The sequence below is a fragment of the Eubalaena glacialis genome, chromosome 1, assembly GCF_028564815.1.
Source record: "Eubalaena glacialis isolate mEubGla1 chromosome 1, mEubGla1.1.hap2.+ XY, whole genome shotgun sequence".
NCBI lineage: Eukaryota > Metazoa > Chordata > Mammalia > Artiodactyla > Balaenidae > Eubalaena > Eubalaena glacialis.
Window position 1 is genome coordinate 182,951,575 of NC_083716.1, and position 15,041 is coordinate 182,966,615.

Consider the following 15,041-nt stretch of genomic DNA (forward strand, 5'->3'; position numbering starts at 1 on the left):
TTTAGACAAGTAACAATGATTTATTTTGGTATAAGGAACAAGCTTTATTTATTTATTTATTTTTTATTATTTGTGGGGGAGAGCTATAACTCAACACCATTTTCCCCCAATGATTTGAAATGCTATCTTTATCATATATAAAAACCATATATGATAAAAATTCCTTTTGGGATTTATTTCTGGATTCTTGTATCTCTTCCTTTGGTCTGTGTCTCTATTTAGACACTATCAAACTTTTAATTAATGAAGTTTTACAATGCATTTGATGCCTGGTAGACCTCTGCTTCTCATTCTGCTCCTTTTTTAGACTTTTCAAGACTATTCTTATGTGCTTACTTTTCCATTAAAAATTATGGAATAAGTGTGCCAAGATTTTTAAAGTATTGTTATTATTTTTATTGTGATCACACATTTTTAGATTAATTTAGGGAGAACCAATCTCAGAATAGGATTTGTTTTCCCATCCAAGAATAGGATTTGTCTCTTAATTATGTCTCAGTACATAATTTTTTAAGTACAGAATTATATCAAGTGAATATCTATATTTTAATATCAATATTATAAAAGGGATGCTTGCAAAATGATTTTCTTACCTACAAAAACTAAGAGTAAATATTCCCCTTGAGTAAATACCAAGAGATGTTCAGATACCTTCTCCTTTAAGAGCCAACTACAGTTGATGGGAGATACTTTGTATTATTATTAGAGTGCCATGAGACAAACTTTTAACTTTCCTGAAAAGGCTACAAATTATGTCTGTTAGCTGCCTAGCTGGATTGAGGAAATATACACCACAAACTGGTTGGGAGGAGGGGAAGTGGGAAGGAGGCATTCCCTGACAGTCCAGTGGTTAAGACTCCACCTTCCAATGCAGGGGACCCGGGTTCAATCCCTGGTCGGGAACTAAGATCCCACATGCTGCGCAGTGCAGCAAAAAAAAAAAAAAAAAAATTGTATAAAATCAAAGCTCTAACCTCAAACGGCTTTCAATTCAAGTAGAAAAGCAAGAAAACAAAAAACAGGAGACAAAACCACATTCCTCAGTTCCTTGCTTAAATTTTTTCCCCTCAGATCTCATTTTAAGAGGAAAACACACATACACACGGAAAGAAAATATGGCCAAATCCTCTGGGAAGGTTAACATTTTATGCTAATTGGTCTCTGAAATGACCTTATAGAGAATGGAACTTCTAGAAAGTTATTATTTGTAAGAATAAGGTATCCAGGAATAAAAGTTTGTAAGATTGCTTGCAGAGTCAGTTAAGGGTAGAGACAAAGTTTATGGTTGTTCATTCTTAGAAAATGAGCCAACTCCCAAGATAATGCCTATCTGCCAGCATAATGCAGAAATACAAAAATTTAACTGTAAACCAAACCTTCCCTCACTGTGGAGCACAATCTTAATAATTCCTATGAAATCACTTCACCATAATTTCAGTTTCAGTAACAGTTGAAAAGATCAGAGAGATATAAATATATTACTGAATATGAAAAGCAGAAAACCAATAGACTGGAATCTCACCAAGTTCCTATTACATCCTAAAAAGAGGACAAAATAAAATCTCAAAGCTTCTTAGGTATTGATACTCTATCATAGAAGATAATTTGGGGATAGTTATGATTAGGCAATATATGCTCAGTCCTGAATCCATGACCTCTCTGTCAGTAAAAGCATTTGGGAAACTTGGAATGCAGAGAAAACAGTCGTTTTTTGCCGTTACCAGGTAGATTTCTAAGCTTTATAATTAATGTAGACAGTGATGAGTAAAGCAATACCTTTTATTGCTCCTTCTGCCTCCATTTCTTTAAGCAAACCCTGGTCTAGACCTCAAACTTTGTTTCCAAAGAAAAAAAGTCCAGGGGTAAGCTTGGGCGAGAGCTAACATTACACACAAAAGGCAATGTCCTGTGGTAAGTCCTCTTTCTGTTCACCACAACATCCACTCTCATGTTGTTGTATTCTGTTTCATGCTTTTTTGATTGTCATCAATCAGAAGGACAATTCTATTCTTTGTTGGATAACTGGTCTATGCTTCCAAAAGTGAACAACAGCTCACTGAAATAGAAGCTGCAGCAGTTGAGAACCAGGTCACAGATGTGAATGAGACAAAGTGAGAAATGGCTCTGAAGCTTAACCAGCCAAGAAATACTAGATGTAGGTGATGCAGAACAGGCAGAAGGACACAGTAAGGATAACAAAGCTTCATACTCAAAAGAGTAGAAAGATCAAACTGAAGAAATAACAAACATTTTTAAAGAAACTAAGTTTTTTTACTTTTAAAAACAATTAGTATATGATTTATGTGCAAAAAAACAAAAAAAAATCTTCTGAGTCACAATAGCCAATCACAATCTGTGCATAGGCATTAGAATTAGCACAGAGAGTTCCCTGTCAGGTATTCTTTTACAATTAGATAAAAATCTTCTATAATCAGAAAATCAATTTTTATATGGAAATGGATGTCAAATGGAGTTTTTTAAAGTATTTAAAGACATTTAAATCAACTAAACATCTCACACTTATTCCCTTTCTAAATTTTTCTCCCTTCTTTTCATAAAAAAAAAAAAAAAAAACAGAAAGTTAACAAGGGAAAGGGGCTCAGCATTATGAAATCTGAGACTACACCTGGGATAAGAAGCATTCCAAAAGACTTCAAAAGAGAAGAAACATTTTTTAAATGGCAGAGACAATTATTTTGTAATATGCATGTACTCAATTTTTGGCTCTTTACCTACATACAAAGTTAAAATTGTATCAGCACCAGAAGTTCCTAAAGACTAAACCAAAAATGTTTACTATAGTAGTCCCAAAGAAAAAGATCCTACCCCACCCACCAATGTCAAACCAAAAAACCTAAGTATCACCCTGATTCCTCCTTTTCCCTTACCTTCCATTTCCTCCCATCAAGTTGTCTCAGTTTTACTTCCAAAATATTTCCAAATCATATGTTCATCTCTACTGCCACTGGGCAGTCCAATCCGTCTTCATTTTTTTTTTTTTTTTTTTAAATTTTATTTATTTATTTATTTTTGACTGTGTTGGGTCTTTGTTTCTGTGTGAGGGCTTTCTCTAGTTGCGGCAAGCGGGGGCCACTCTTCATCACGGTGCGCGGGCCTCTCACTATCGTGGCCTCTCTTGTTGCGGAGCACAGGCTCCAGACGCGCAAGCTCAGTAATTGTGGCTCACGGGCCCAGTCGCTCCGCGGCATGTGGGATCCTCCCAGACCAGGGCTCGAACCCGTGCCCCCTGCATTAGCAGGCAGACTCTCAACCACTGCGCCACCAGGGAAGCCCCCCGTCTTCATTTTTTATTAAACTTCTATAACAGCCTCCTAGCTGATCTCCCAGTTTCTATTCTTGCCCTCCTCTTACTCCATCTCCATAAAACATCACACACGATCTTCTTAGATCTCATCATGCCATTCTTCTACTAAAACCTTTACACACTTTCCATTTCACCCAAAATAAAATTCAGACTCCTCTCTGTGACCCTCCATGACCTAGATTGTGCAAGCTCACCTTGCATCACTCTTCCTCTCCATCACACACTCCAGATATAGCTATGTTTTTGACCCTCGCGTGAGTCACGCTCTCTCCTACTTCACAGACTTTGCATTTTCCGTTCTTTCTTCTTGGAATTTTTTTTTTTTTAATTTGAAGAACACATTGATGTAAAAAATTCTAACAATACCAAAAAAAAGCATGTGGAAAGAAACGACTACTTAAAATTCCAACACCCGAGAAAATTACCATTATTATTTTGAGGATAATCCTTTCCTATATCTCTCTATGGATATATGTGCTATTACACACTGTATATATAAATATTCTTCCATATATTCCAACTCTTTCCATACTGGTTCTTTCTCATACTTTAGTTCTCAATTCAAATACCTCCTCAAAAGAGGCCTTCCAGGACCATCCTAAAGTATCCTATTCTTCTCTATCACATCACCTGTTTATTTTCTTCATTGCACTTATCTCTCTCTAAATTAACTATGTTTGTTTACTTGTCTCGTTTTTTGTCTGTCCAATACCAACTGAATGTAAGCTCCCTACTTTCTCAATCACAACGGGCTAGCCCAAAACCTAACACATTGCAGGTGCCAAATATTTACTGAATGAACAGATGATGGCTTTGACTAATATTTATAAGCTGCCAAATCCTAAATTTATACCTCCCATTCAAATTTCTCTCCTGAGCTTCATAGTCATACTTAACCATCCCACTTGGCAGCTCTATCTGGATAGACCATAGGTATTTTGGTCTCAGTGGGTCAACTACCTGCTCCTCCTCATGTTGTTCCCTATTTAGATGAATGATGCTACCATCAACCAAATTTCCCAAGCCATGAACCTGAATTTTATCCTTGATGCAATTCTTCCTCTTCACCCCACATCTAACCAATCACCAAGAGCCTCTCCATATTACCTCAATTCTACCTCCTAAATCTCTTCAACCCATCCACTTCATTCAGCCCATCTGTTTCTCTTCAACGCTGCTACCACCACTCAAGTGCAAATCACCATCAATCGTTTCTCCCCTAGACAACTACAATAACCTTCTAACTTGCTGCTCCGCATCCATTCTTACTCCCCTCTAATTTACTCTCCATGCTGTAGCCTCACTGGTATCTTCAAGATAATGATATGATCGTGTCATACTCCTTAAAAATCTTCAGTGGCTTCCCACTATTCTTAGATTAAAACCTAAAATCCTTATCATGGACTATAAGGCCCACAAGAAATATCCTTCGTCTAACTATCCAGACTTTTCTCCATAATCCAGTCTTTGGCCTTCTTTCAATTCTTTAAACCTACCATGTTCTATCCTCCTTCAGGGTCTTCAAATATGCTCTTCCTTCTGCCTAAAACACTACCTACCATGTCACACCACCCTTGCTACACGTACTTATCCTTCAGGTCTCAAACTCAAACGTCACTTCCTCAGGAAGGCTGTGGTAGGCAGAATTCTAAAGATATCCCCCCCTCTCTCCCCAAGATTTCCATTCTCTGGTTATATTATCAAACAGTAATCTAGGTACTACCATGAAGGGACTTTGCAGATATAGTTAAGTATTACTCAGTTGATTTTAAGACAGGGAGATTAACCTAGATTATCCTGGTGCGTCTAATACCATCAGTTAAGCGCTTAAAAACAGAGGTTTCTCTCAGCCAAGGGCAAAATAGGAAATCAGAGAGATACAGCAGAAGTCAGCCAACACCCTGTTTGAGCCTGGAAGCAGATTCTCCCCCACCAGAGACTCCAGGCCAGCTGATAACTATGATTTAAGCCTGCAAGACCCTAAGCAAAAAACCCAGTCAAAAAAAAAAACAAAAAAAACAAAAACCCAGTCAAACTACCTGGACTTCTGACCTACACACCTGTGATATAATAAATGGGTGTTAAGTCACTAAATTTGTGGCAACAGTAGTAAAGAATACAAAGGCCCTTCCCTGACCTGCATGTCCACTCCAGACTGTGTTAGGGACCCATTATAATATTCATTATACATTTTACTTAATTTAATGTATGCAGTCAAAGGTTCTGTATTTTTGTGTACCATACACCATTATAATCCAACATGCACACAATTGGTACCTATAAATGTTTGTTGATTGAATGAACAAATTTTTCATTCAACTTTCTCTCAAAATTCTCAATCATTCTCAATCATTCTCATCTCAATTCACACCTCCTGTAAAGTGCTGTATTACAAAATATTTCTGTAATAAGGGTCAATTGCTTTATAGCAGTTACTAAAAAGAGGGGAAGGGTGGGATGAATGGAATACATTCAACATGGGGCAGTTGTTCTTTTTGTTTTACAAGTCCTTCCTCACTTGCCACTACCCACAATCTGAAATGCCTACTCCATGCCCAATACTCCTAGGGAGCATGAACACGTATTAGAGAATCACAAAAGATTCCGTACAGAGCCATTATTACTAATGTCACCGGGTCATATTCTTCAAGTATGTTGGATTGTAAATAAAGGTTTAAAACAATTGTTCTACTTTTTAAAGAAACAGTTTTCAAACTGCAAAAAAATGCAAATTTATTCAATCTGCAACATTATTATTTCATAATAAAAAGAAACTGACTATATTAAAACTATCTACTCAGGAAGAGGAAAAGTCAACAAAAAGAACATTTTACTTACATTAACGGGAAAGCAAAAAATGGGAGTGTCATGGCAAGTCTTGCTGTAAATTCATCGGGAAGGTACCATAAGTATACAATTAAACATGTAAACAGATAGAGAATTGAAGAGTAGAGAATTAATCTTCCAACCCATAATTTTTGTAATCTCTGATTTTTTTCCCTAAATTCTTCCAATGCTTGAATTTCCTGTGAAGAGAAAGTTATTATGTATTATTAAATCTCAAATTCATAAAGAAATTAAAATGGTAAAAAAATTTTTAATATGATAGAGAGGTTATAAAGAACTCTTAAAAATTCAATGAAACATAATACCTTAATATTTTAAACAGAACATAATATGAAAAAGAAAATTAAAAATGAAGTTAAAATACATGAAAAATGTCTATTATGATTTGACAAATCTTTTTTTAAATTCAAAATTAAGATATTTAAAAATAATATTTGATAACTTATCAAATTAGCAAAGATCAGAGGTATAAAATTGGCATCAATAAATAGTCTTTGTTAAATCAAACAAGTAATAATTCTCCCTGTATAAGGCCTAAAAAAAAAACTCTGACTACAAAAAGAATTAATAAAAATTGAAACAGTGACCCATACTAGATTCTTTCAATCCATTCATCACTCTCAATATTCTCAAAGAATAACCATTTTTTATGATAGAAAGTATAAAAAGCTGTGAAGTTTGCAAACTGATACAAATAGTTGCAGACTATTTTATAATCTACTTTGTCCTATCCGTAACATTGATTTACACCATGCTGTAGATCAAATTTCATTCTAACGTTCACTATTACCTGACACAGACTTCTTAGGTCACTGATAGACTTTGAATTTTAACATTAAAGTTCTCAGGCTTACTCTATATCACCTCTAAATTCCCATACCAGATCTAGTCTCCAAAGTAATATGTACTAAAATAATATTTATATAACACCTAAAATGAATTAAAACACCCCAGAGCCAAAGAACATACCTTATCTATATTTTCCAGAACCTCTACAGTTGAAGGTTTTGTCTGTTATAGAAACAGAAATAAGAGACAGCATTAAAACTTGTTATTGCTAACTTAGAAACACTTTGACTTATATAATCATAAAAGAACATTTTAATCCAAAATTAAGTTTTTTCAATGTTATCAAGCAATATGTATTCCTGCTTTTTACAAATGAGATTTAGACTTAAATAAAAATTATAACTATAAACAAAATTACACAAGACTAAAGAAATAAGAAATAAGATGTACCTACTTAACTTATTTTTAGTCCTAGAAGTACTTTCAACTCTGATAGCTCAATTTTTACCATCCTTAACCAACCCCAATAAAACATAATTTTACTGAGAGAAAATTTGTTTAAATTTTCCTCTAAGAAAAATTTTCTTAGATATGATTATTCAAAAGAATTAAGTTACTATAAATTATTAATTCTATAATAATTCTATTAAATTATTATAATTATAAATTCTATTTAAAAATTCAAGACTAAAGATGGTCTGATTTACTATTGCTAAAAGTTCACTTAGGACTCTGGAGGTCGAAAATCAATAGGTTACCTTCATTCTGAATTCCTAAAGTACTTTTCTGAAGATCAGATTTTTAAAGGGCGCCTAAGAATACTTCATTATTGCAGAGCTTGTTTGTCAAAGATATTTTTTTATATCACCTAGAATAAAAACCAGCCAAAATGGCTCATACAACATTTGAAAAAAGTAATTACCAATTATATACTCAACCATCTAAGAGGGTAATGATTATCAATTCATTGTAGCGCCCACAGGAGTTGTTAATATTAGGTTGAACCACATGAAATTGCTGTTTATGTAGTCAAAACTGTCAGTTTCATATGGTTCAACCTAACAAGAAAGACAAAGGAAGAATAGATAAATTTGATTCTCAGGCAGAACTGTAATAAGGTTTTAAAGGGGGGTGGAGGGTGTCAATGTAATGCCAATCCAAAACAGAACACCTCCAGTAATAGTCCAAAAACTAAATTGTGTACCAAGTATTGCTAGACTCCATTGTTATGGTAAAAAGGAGTCAAAAAATAAGCAAAGTAGTTGTCCTAGACTACATTACCTCCTCTTATATTAGAGAAGAGCATTGACCAGAATATTTTATATTTTATAGCTCTAAATTTGAGATACTTCCTCTAAAGACTTAGCCAATAAAATCAAACTATATTTTTAATTTTGTTTAACCTATTAATTCCTAAAAGTATACCTAGTGTGACTTTAGTAAATATTTGTGACAAGCTTTAAGCAAAAAGATATAGCCTATAAAAATGTAAATATTGTATAGAATACTTAATTTCAAGTATCTTTCAAGTAAGATTGAAATTTAGGCAGTATGAAAACAAGAAAAGATAACCATTTGTACACGAATGTATAAACAGAGAAATAAAAATAATTCATAGGTCAACGTGAAATAATTCTGTTAAACAGAGACATCAGACATCTATATAGCAAGTAGAACCATTGAAGTCCAAATAAAAAACTAATTCATAAGAGAAGAAAGAAAAAATATTAAATAGAGTTAGGGATAATATTAAACTACTACTCAAGTCTACACCACAAAGGAGACCTTTACAAATAGCTTTATGTGACACTTCTGTATTAGACTAAGAACTGGCTGTAAAGAAAAGTAACTTACCCTCCATCGAGAAAATAATCCACCCATTTTTTTATTTGTAGAAACTGGGCACAATGATAAATATCATCAGTTGTCCAAAGGAATTCACAGCTAGAAATAAAGCAATTATTTTTAAAATTTAAGTTAAACATACAGCATATTCACTATAAAATTTAGATGTTGCAGTACTACCCAAAAATACTATAAAATATTAATTTATTTGGACTCCACTTATGTGGAATTTTAATTCAGACAGTCTTGCAGACAGTCCACCTTTTAAAAATTCCTTTCTTCCAAGCCAAAACATATTTAAAAGTGAAAGCCGGAAAGACTTAAGTAGCAAGGCATTTTAAAAGTGTATATTCATACCATTTTGCAATTTTCTGTTCCTTAAAGTAGGTCCCTTATATTGTTCTTCTAAGAAAAATTCTGCTGTACTACTTTCATTCTACATTCTTAGATACAGTCATTTCTATCATTCAGCTGTCTCCCAACTAAACTAGTTATTTGGAATTAGGGGTGCTCTACAATGTTTAGAATAACATCACCTTACAATAATAGAAAGCCAACAGGATTTTGAGTAAGAAAATAAGGGTTATAAAGCTACCTGTGACAGTGAGCATATCATTTAATGTTTCTGAGCCATAATTTTCTTTTCTGTATATTAAAGTTAATAATACTACCACTTTTCACAGGATAGCCTTTATTATTACCATTTTACAGACAAAAAAATTAAGTGGAAAGAAGTTTAGTGATTCACCCAATAGCTCAGAAGAAACATTAACCAAAGCCACTCTATCTTCAGACTTCTGGTCTGTTCACTACCGTTCAACACCCAAATAAACATTTCTTTCTGAAATTGTGTCTAAGTCCCTCAAGTTAAACTGTCATGTCAGCTAGCTGTATCTCATATCCCCTTCTTTTAGTTGTTTTTCTATGACTCTCAAATGTATTAAATATTACCATACATATAAAAACGTAACAGCAATATTATATCCTAAATCAATTTACCAGAAAATAGTTATATAATTTTTAATTCTTTTGAACTGAAATAGTGAAAGTATATTTTCAAACTTACATATTTTTACCAGGTTACAGTTATATACTACCAATGTATAAAACTGCTTCATTTCCACCTAAAAAAAGTTAGGCCATAATTCTTACTTTTTTTAAACCCATAAATGTAATCACAAAATAATGCCAGTACAAAGTAAGTACATTCACTCTGCAATACTATTTTTAGGTTGGAATTATCGTCAGGCATGCCTATCTTGAACTTTCTTGGTTAAAGAAGTAACAAAAAGCCTAATTATGAAACACACAAAGTGATTTTTACGAACAGAAATACCTATAATCTGTCCTGAAAACTTCTGAAGTTTATAAATGTAATCAATGTTATAAGTCACATTTAAGTTGCAATCTAAATATTATTAATCCTTCAATAGTAAATCAGTATTCAAATTTCTGAAGTGTGGTTGTAGGAAATCCAGGAACTTTAATGAATAAAAGTATAAATTTCTGAGTTAAGACATTAACTAGATCTTAAAACCTTAAGATGCTAAAAATCACCAAGAAAGGTGGCTGGGAAGGGAAGATTCAGAGGAACCACTTGTGTATTTTCAAAGTATACATTATGCCTTGTATACGTTGAATGTATGTGCTATACATCACTATGTATGGTGTATAGCACAGTGTTTTGTACACAACTGACCTACACATTTTGGTTTGAAACAGTTTATAGCTATCACAAATCAGAATTTTTAATATTTGAAAGTAATGACAACAATAATATCATTTAAACACTTGGTAAGGACTTAATCTTCTAGCAGGCCCTAAAACAAATGCTTTTCATGAATTTTATCATTTAGATACTACCATCACTCTATTTTACAAATGACAAAACTGAGTCTACAGAAGTGAAGTAATTTGCTAAGTTCCCAAAGACAGTTAAGTAGCAGAGCCAGACCCAGTATTTTAGTTTTGATTTTTTAAAAAGCAACAAGTTAGGGGTAGTGGCTTAAGAGATACAAACTGCTATGTATAAAACAAGTAAGTTACAAGGATATATTGTACAGCACAGGGAATATAGCCAATATTTATAACTATAAATGGAGTATAATCTTTAAAAATTGTAAATCACTATATTATACACCTGAAACTTATATGATATTGTAAATCAATTATAGCTCAATAAAAAAGGCCAAAAAAAAAGCAACAAGTTACTTCTAATAACTCAAAATCAGAAATTAAGTCTTTCTGTAGATTAGATTGGAATATTTATATATAAAATATATAAAAGCACCTCAGACATTCTCAAATAGCTGGTAAACAGAGCTACTGAAGTGGAAAGTTATAAACATAAGACACAGGGTTAGTACAGTGTATCATGTAGCCCAATTCCTTCATCTGATTAAATCTGAATGCTTAAATCTGCATGGAAGAGAAGCTAAATGACGTGCCAAAATCATGCAGCTCCAGCTAGGGGCAGAACTGGTGCTAGAAGTCTGCAAGTACTGCCTCTACTTGTTTACTGCACATCACTTTTAAAATACGTGTAATATGAAATGTATGCATAATATTACAATTAATACCAACTTTGACATCAACTATTTGCTTGGAGAATTGTTTTGGTGTTAATGAAACAAACTACATAAGATGCCTTTAAGATCCCTGAAGCAGAGAACTGTGCTTCTAAATTTGTCCTCTAGAACAACACACTATGGTAATAGTCATTAAATGCCATATTCATCCTTTCAGGTTCATAATCAAAGAGCCAATCAACCCTCATTGTCCCAACATTTTTTCTATCAAATTCTGGTATTTGTTAGGGAAGCCTGATTTACTATAATACACATGTATAAGTAGTACTTTCCAACAGATACGAAAGCATAACAAAATTAAATAAATCAACTATTTCTCTACAACTTTAATTTCATACCTCTTCTATTTCCAAACACTTTTTCCCTCCTTGCCACCTGAACATCTTAACTCCAATTCCTGTGGCCCATTACTATGAAACCTTGGGCAAATAAATAACTTAACCTCTCAGTTACTCATTATCTTCACCTGCAAAAGAACGATAGTTAAGAACCCTCTCAAATGTTGAAAAGCTTAAACAGCATAATGTATTCTAAAGTACTTACAACAGTGTCTGACACATACTAATTTCTCGATACAAATTGTTTTTACTGCTGTGGTTGCTGCCCTTTTCTAGTCCATCTCTGCTTCCTTTCAACACATGGAAAATACATGGGAATCAAATAACTAGCATTTCTTTCTGAAGCATAAATCAATTTGCTTGCCCTTGAGTGGACAGATGGTTCAATCTCAAGTGGCCTGTTCCAAGAAATCTTCCGTGAACGTGTATACAGTATCTCTTTCCACTCTGATATCACAATGGGACCTGACATGACCTTAAGAGCTGGGTGCATCTAATGTGTTTTTCAATAAATAATAACACCCACCATATTATTTGAATGTTTTCTACTAACTGCTATTCACACTCAGGTTTAGGTGTCAGAATTTGAAATCTTGGGATGTGTTATTCTCAAATTTTCAGCTTACTTCAAGTCATATTGAAATAATGGAATAAAAAAGGTCTTGATTCAAAATATGACTCAACCACATACTAGTTACGTGATCTTGGATAAACTAAACTCTCTAAGCCTCAGTTCAGCATTTGTAAAGCGGTGAAAATATCTACATCTACGCTTCACAGAATTGTTGCATGAGTTAAATGAAATTATATATCACTTGGTAATGAAATAATAAGTGTATAATAAATTATAGATATTATTACTACTATTACCAGAAAACACATGTAGTACACGGCAATACTTCTCATATGGAACACATTTCTTTCTAATTTCTTATGAAGAAACTGTTTCATAATTTTAAAATTGGAAAATAAAGTTAGTTTGTATTTTAACTGAAATTGTATTGCTCTCATTTTCTCCAGTATAAAAAATAAAACAAAATACTCTGAAGACTCTTACATTAAAATAACCTTTAACAGCAAAGGAAGTTTAGTTTTATGTTTATCAAGTTCCAAACTTAAGTAGAAACTATTGTCACCATCAACAGTACCTCTATAACACACTGGACTATTCAATTTGAGATTAAAAGTGTTTGTTCTAGAACCCTAAGTTTCAAATATCCTAACAGAAAAGACAATTCTGAAATATCCCAAACCGCCACATTTATTGCTCAAAAATAAAATTACTGAAAAGAAGTACATCTCTAAAAGCACTTTTATTATATAATGATTAAGTTCTGGTCTTCATGGTAAGTCAATGCTCATTCTGAATTAAATACTACCAAAAAATGACTATTTGATTGTAAAGATTTCTCCTATAAATCATACCTGTTGTAAGCCATATAATTTCTTCCATTTTTTATTCTTTCAAGTTAATAATATGTAAACACTAAGGTTTTTAATAGCAATGGGTTGATGCCAGTAGATGACGGAGAAACTTGAAATTCTAATTTTAAATGTTTAAAAAAAAGTGTTGAAAATCAACTTAGTCCCCCTAAAATGAAACCACGGGGGCTGCTGAAGACAAGAGATTAGCATTCCCTGCCAGTTTGAACATATGCCTAAAACCAAGTTTACTCACATCCACACAAACGGCTGTTGAATTTTGTGTGGTGACAATTTTGTCAATGGTGACACCCAGGCCACTGAGAAAGGAGAAGAAAGTCGACACTAGGCACCACAAACCAGAAGCCTACTGGGAAAAGCGGAATATGGAAAATTCAGTGAGTCACAAATTTTACTTAGTAGAGTGAGGGCACCATCAGCAAAACTGAGTGCATCAATCCCAACTCTTTCTCAATCCCCTTACACTGTATTCAAGAATTAAAACTATGATGTAGTTTAGATTTGCTCTTCTCCTTCGGCCATGCCTATGACACCCACGCAATCTCGCCCTTCCCTCCACCCCACCATTGCTCAAAAAAGGAATACAGTCGGAGAGGCTTCTCTAAGCAGCATACAATCCACGCCTACACGCCTGGGCCGAGCAGCGTGACACTGACAGTTTTCGGTCCCTCCCGATCTCACCAACTCGTGGCGCCTCCGCACAACTCAGCAAAAGACAAGGGTAGAACCCACTCAAAGCGATGGCTTAGTGTAGGACCTTCTGACCCTTCGACCGAACAGGAAGGTGGGCCAAAGAGACGATGCTCAGCTCAACCCAGTCACTACCCCCTTCCCCGCCCCGAATCTCCGAGAAAAGGCTGGGGAACCAACTCCCCTCGGGGAACAGAAAGGGGTTTCCAGCACTCCAGAGCCACCCCTGCCACTGTGCTGGGAAACCAAGGGGATCAGGCGGCGAGACAGGGTCAGCGCGCAGCCGGGCAGGAGCTCGACTAGCCGTCGCCGCAGAGCTCGTAGGCCACTCGGCATGGGGCGGAGGCGCCCAGGAGAGGCAAGCGGGGGAACCCGAAGCGTATTTCCCAGGGAAAAGCTCAGCGCACCTCCCCTCTGCCGAACCCTTCCAACGGCCCTCATTTTGACCCCTCTACCTTGAAGTTGAAGTGGGCAAAGCCCGGCGCTGGCGTCCAGCTCTGCCAGCTTCAGCCGCCACAGCGCACCCCGTCCCCGGAGCAAGCAGCATCCGCCACTGACAGAGCGATGGGCTCAGCCAACTTCCCATCAAACCCCGCGCTCCCGCCGCCGGCCAATCGGCGCCGCAGCCGGCGCGCGGCGCTCCCCCGTCACGTAACCGTGACCGGGGCGGGCAGTTGGGGAGCGAGGCCGGTGGTTGGGCCGAGGACTTATGTCCCTGTGGCTTCCGCGGCAAAATAGGGTGCTCGTCGTCGCGTCTCACAGGTGGACTGTCATTTATTATGACTCTTACCAGTACAGTTACTTCTTACTTCTCCTCTGCCTCCTTCTTTTCTTTTAGAGCCCATTTTGCCAAGTCTTACCGGCGAAAGAAAACACCGAAATTGGTCCTGATGGTCCTAGACGACCGCGGGAGAAAAGAGTGCGCTTGGGTGGAGATGGGTGCACCTGGAAAGGAGTCCGCCCCGAAGAGTGCCCGACCAGCTGTCATCCAGCCGGCAGCAGAGCAAGTTAATGCTACAGCGCTTAGAAGAGACGGGTTCCCAAACAAGCCAGTGGAGGAATTCAGCCTAGACTCCAGGAGTGCTTGAGGCTTTCATGACTCTTGGACGCCAAAAAGGGTCATTTGATATCTGGGCGCTTACCGTTGTGTGGTAAACGTCGAATGCCCAAGGATGT

At 35.7% G+C, this 15,041-nt stretch overlaps 1 protein-coding gene across 3 annotated transcripts in view; it reads right to left on the reverse strand.

Moving 5' to 3' along the window:
• Nucleotides 1-14,409, reverse strand: part of LNPK (lunapark, ER junction formation factor) — a 79,646-nt gene extending 65,237 nt beyond the window's left edge. For all 3 annotated transcript variants that reach the window (XM_061202262.1, XM_061202272.1, XM_061202280.1), the window contains exons 1-4: nucleotides 14,321-14,409; nucleotides 8,816-8,905; nucleotides 7,142-7,183; nucleotides 6,164-6,351 (exon numbers count right to left, since the gene is read on the reverse strand). In XM_061202262.1, coding sequence (XP_061058245.1) covers nucleotides 6,164-6,351; nucleotides 7,142-7,183; nucleotides 8,816-8,842 — 257 coding nt within the window. In that variant the 5' untranslated portion in view covers nucleotides 8,843-8,905; nucleotides 14,321-14,409. The remainder of the gene's footprint in view (nucleotides 1-6,163; nucleotides 6,352-7,141; nucleotides 7,184-8,815; nucleotides 8,906-14,320) is intronic.
• Between the last annotated feature and the right edge of the window lie 632 nt (nucleotides 14,410-15,041).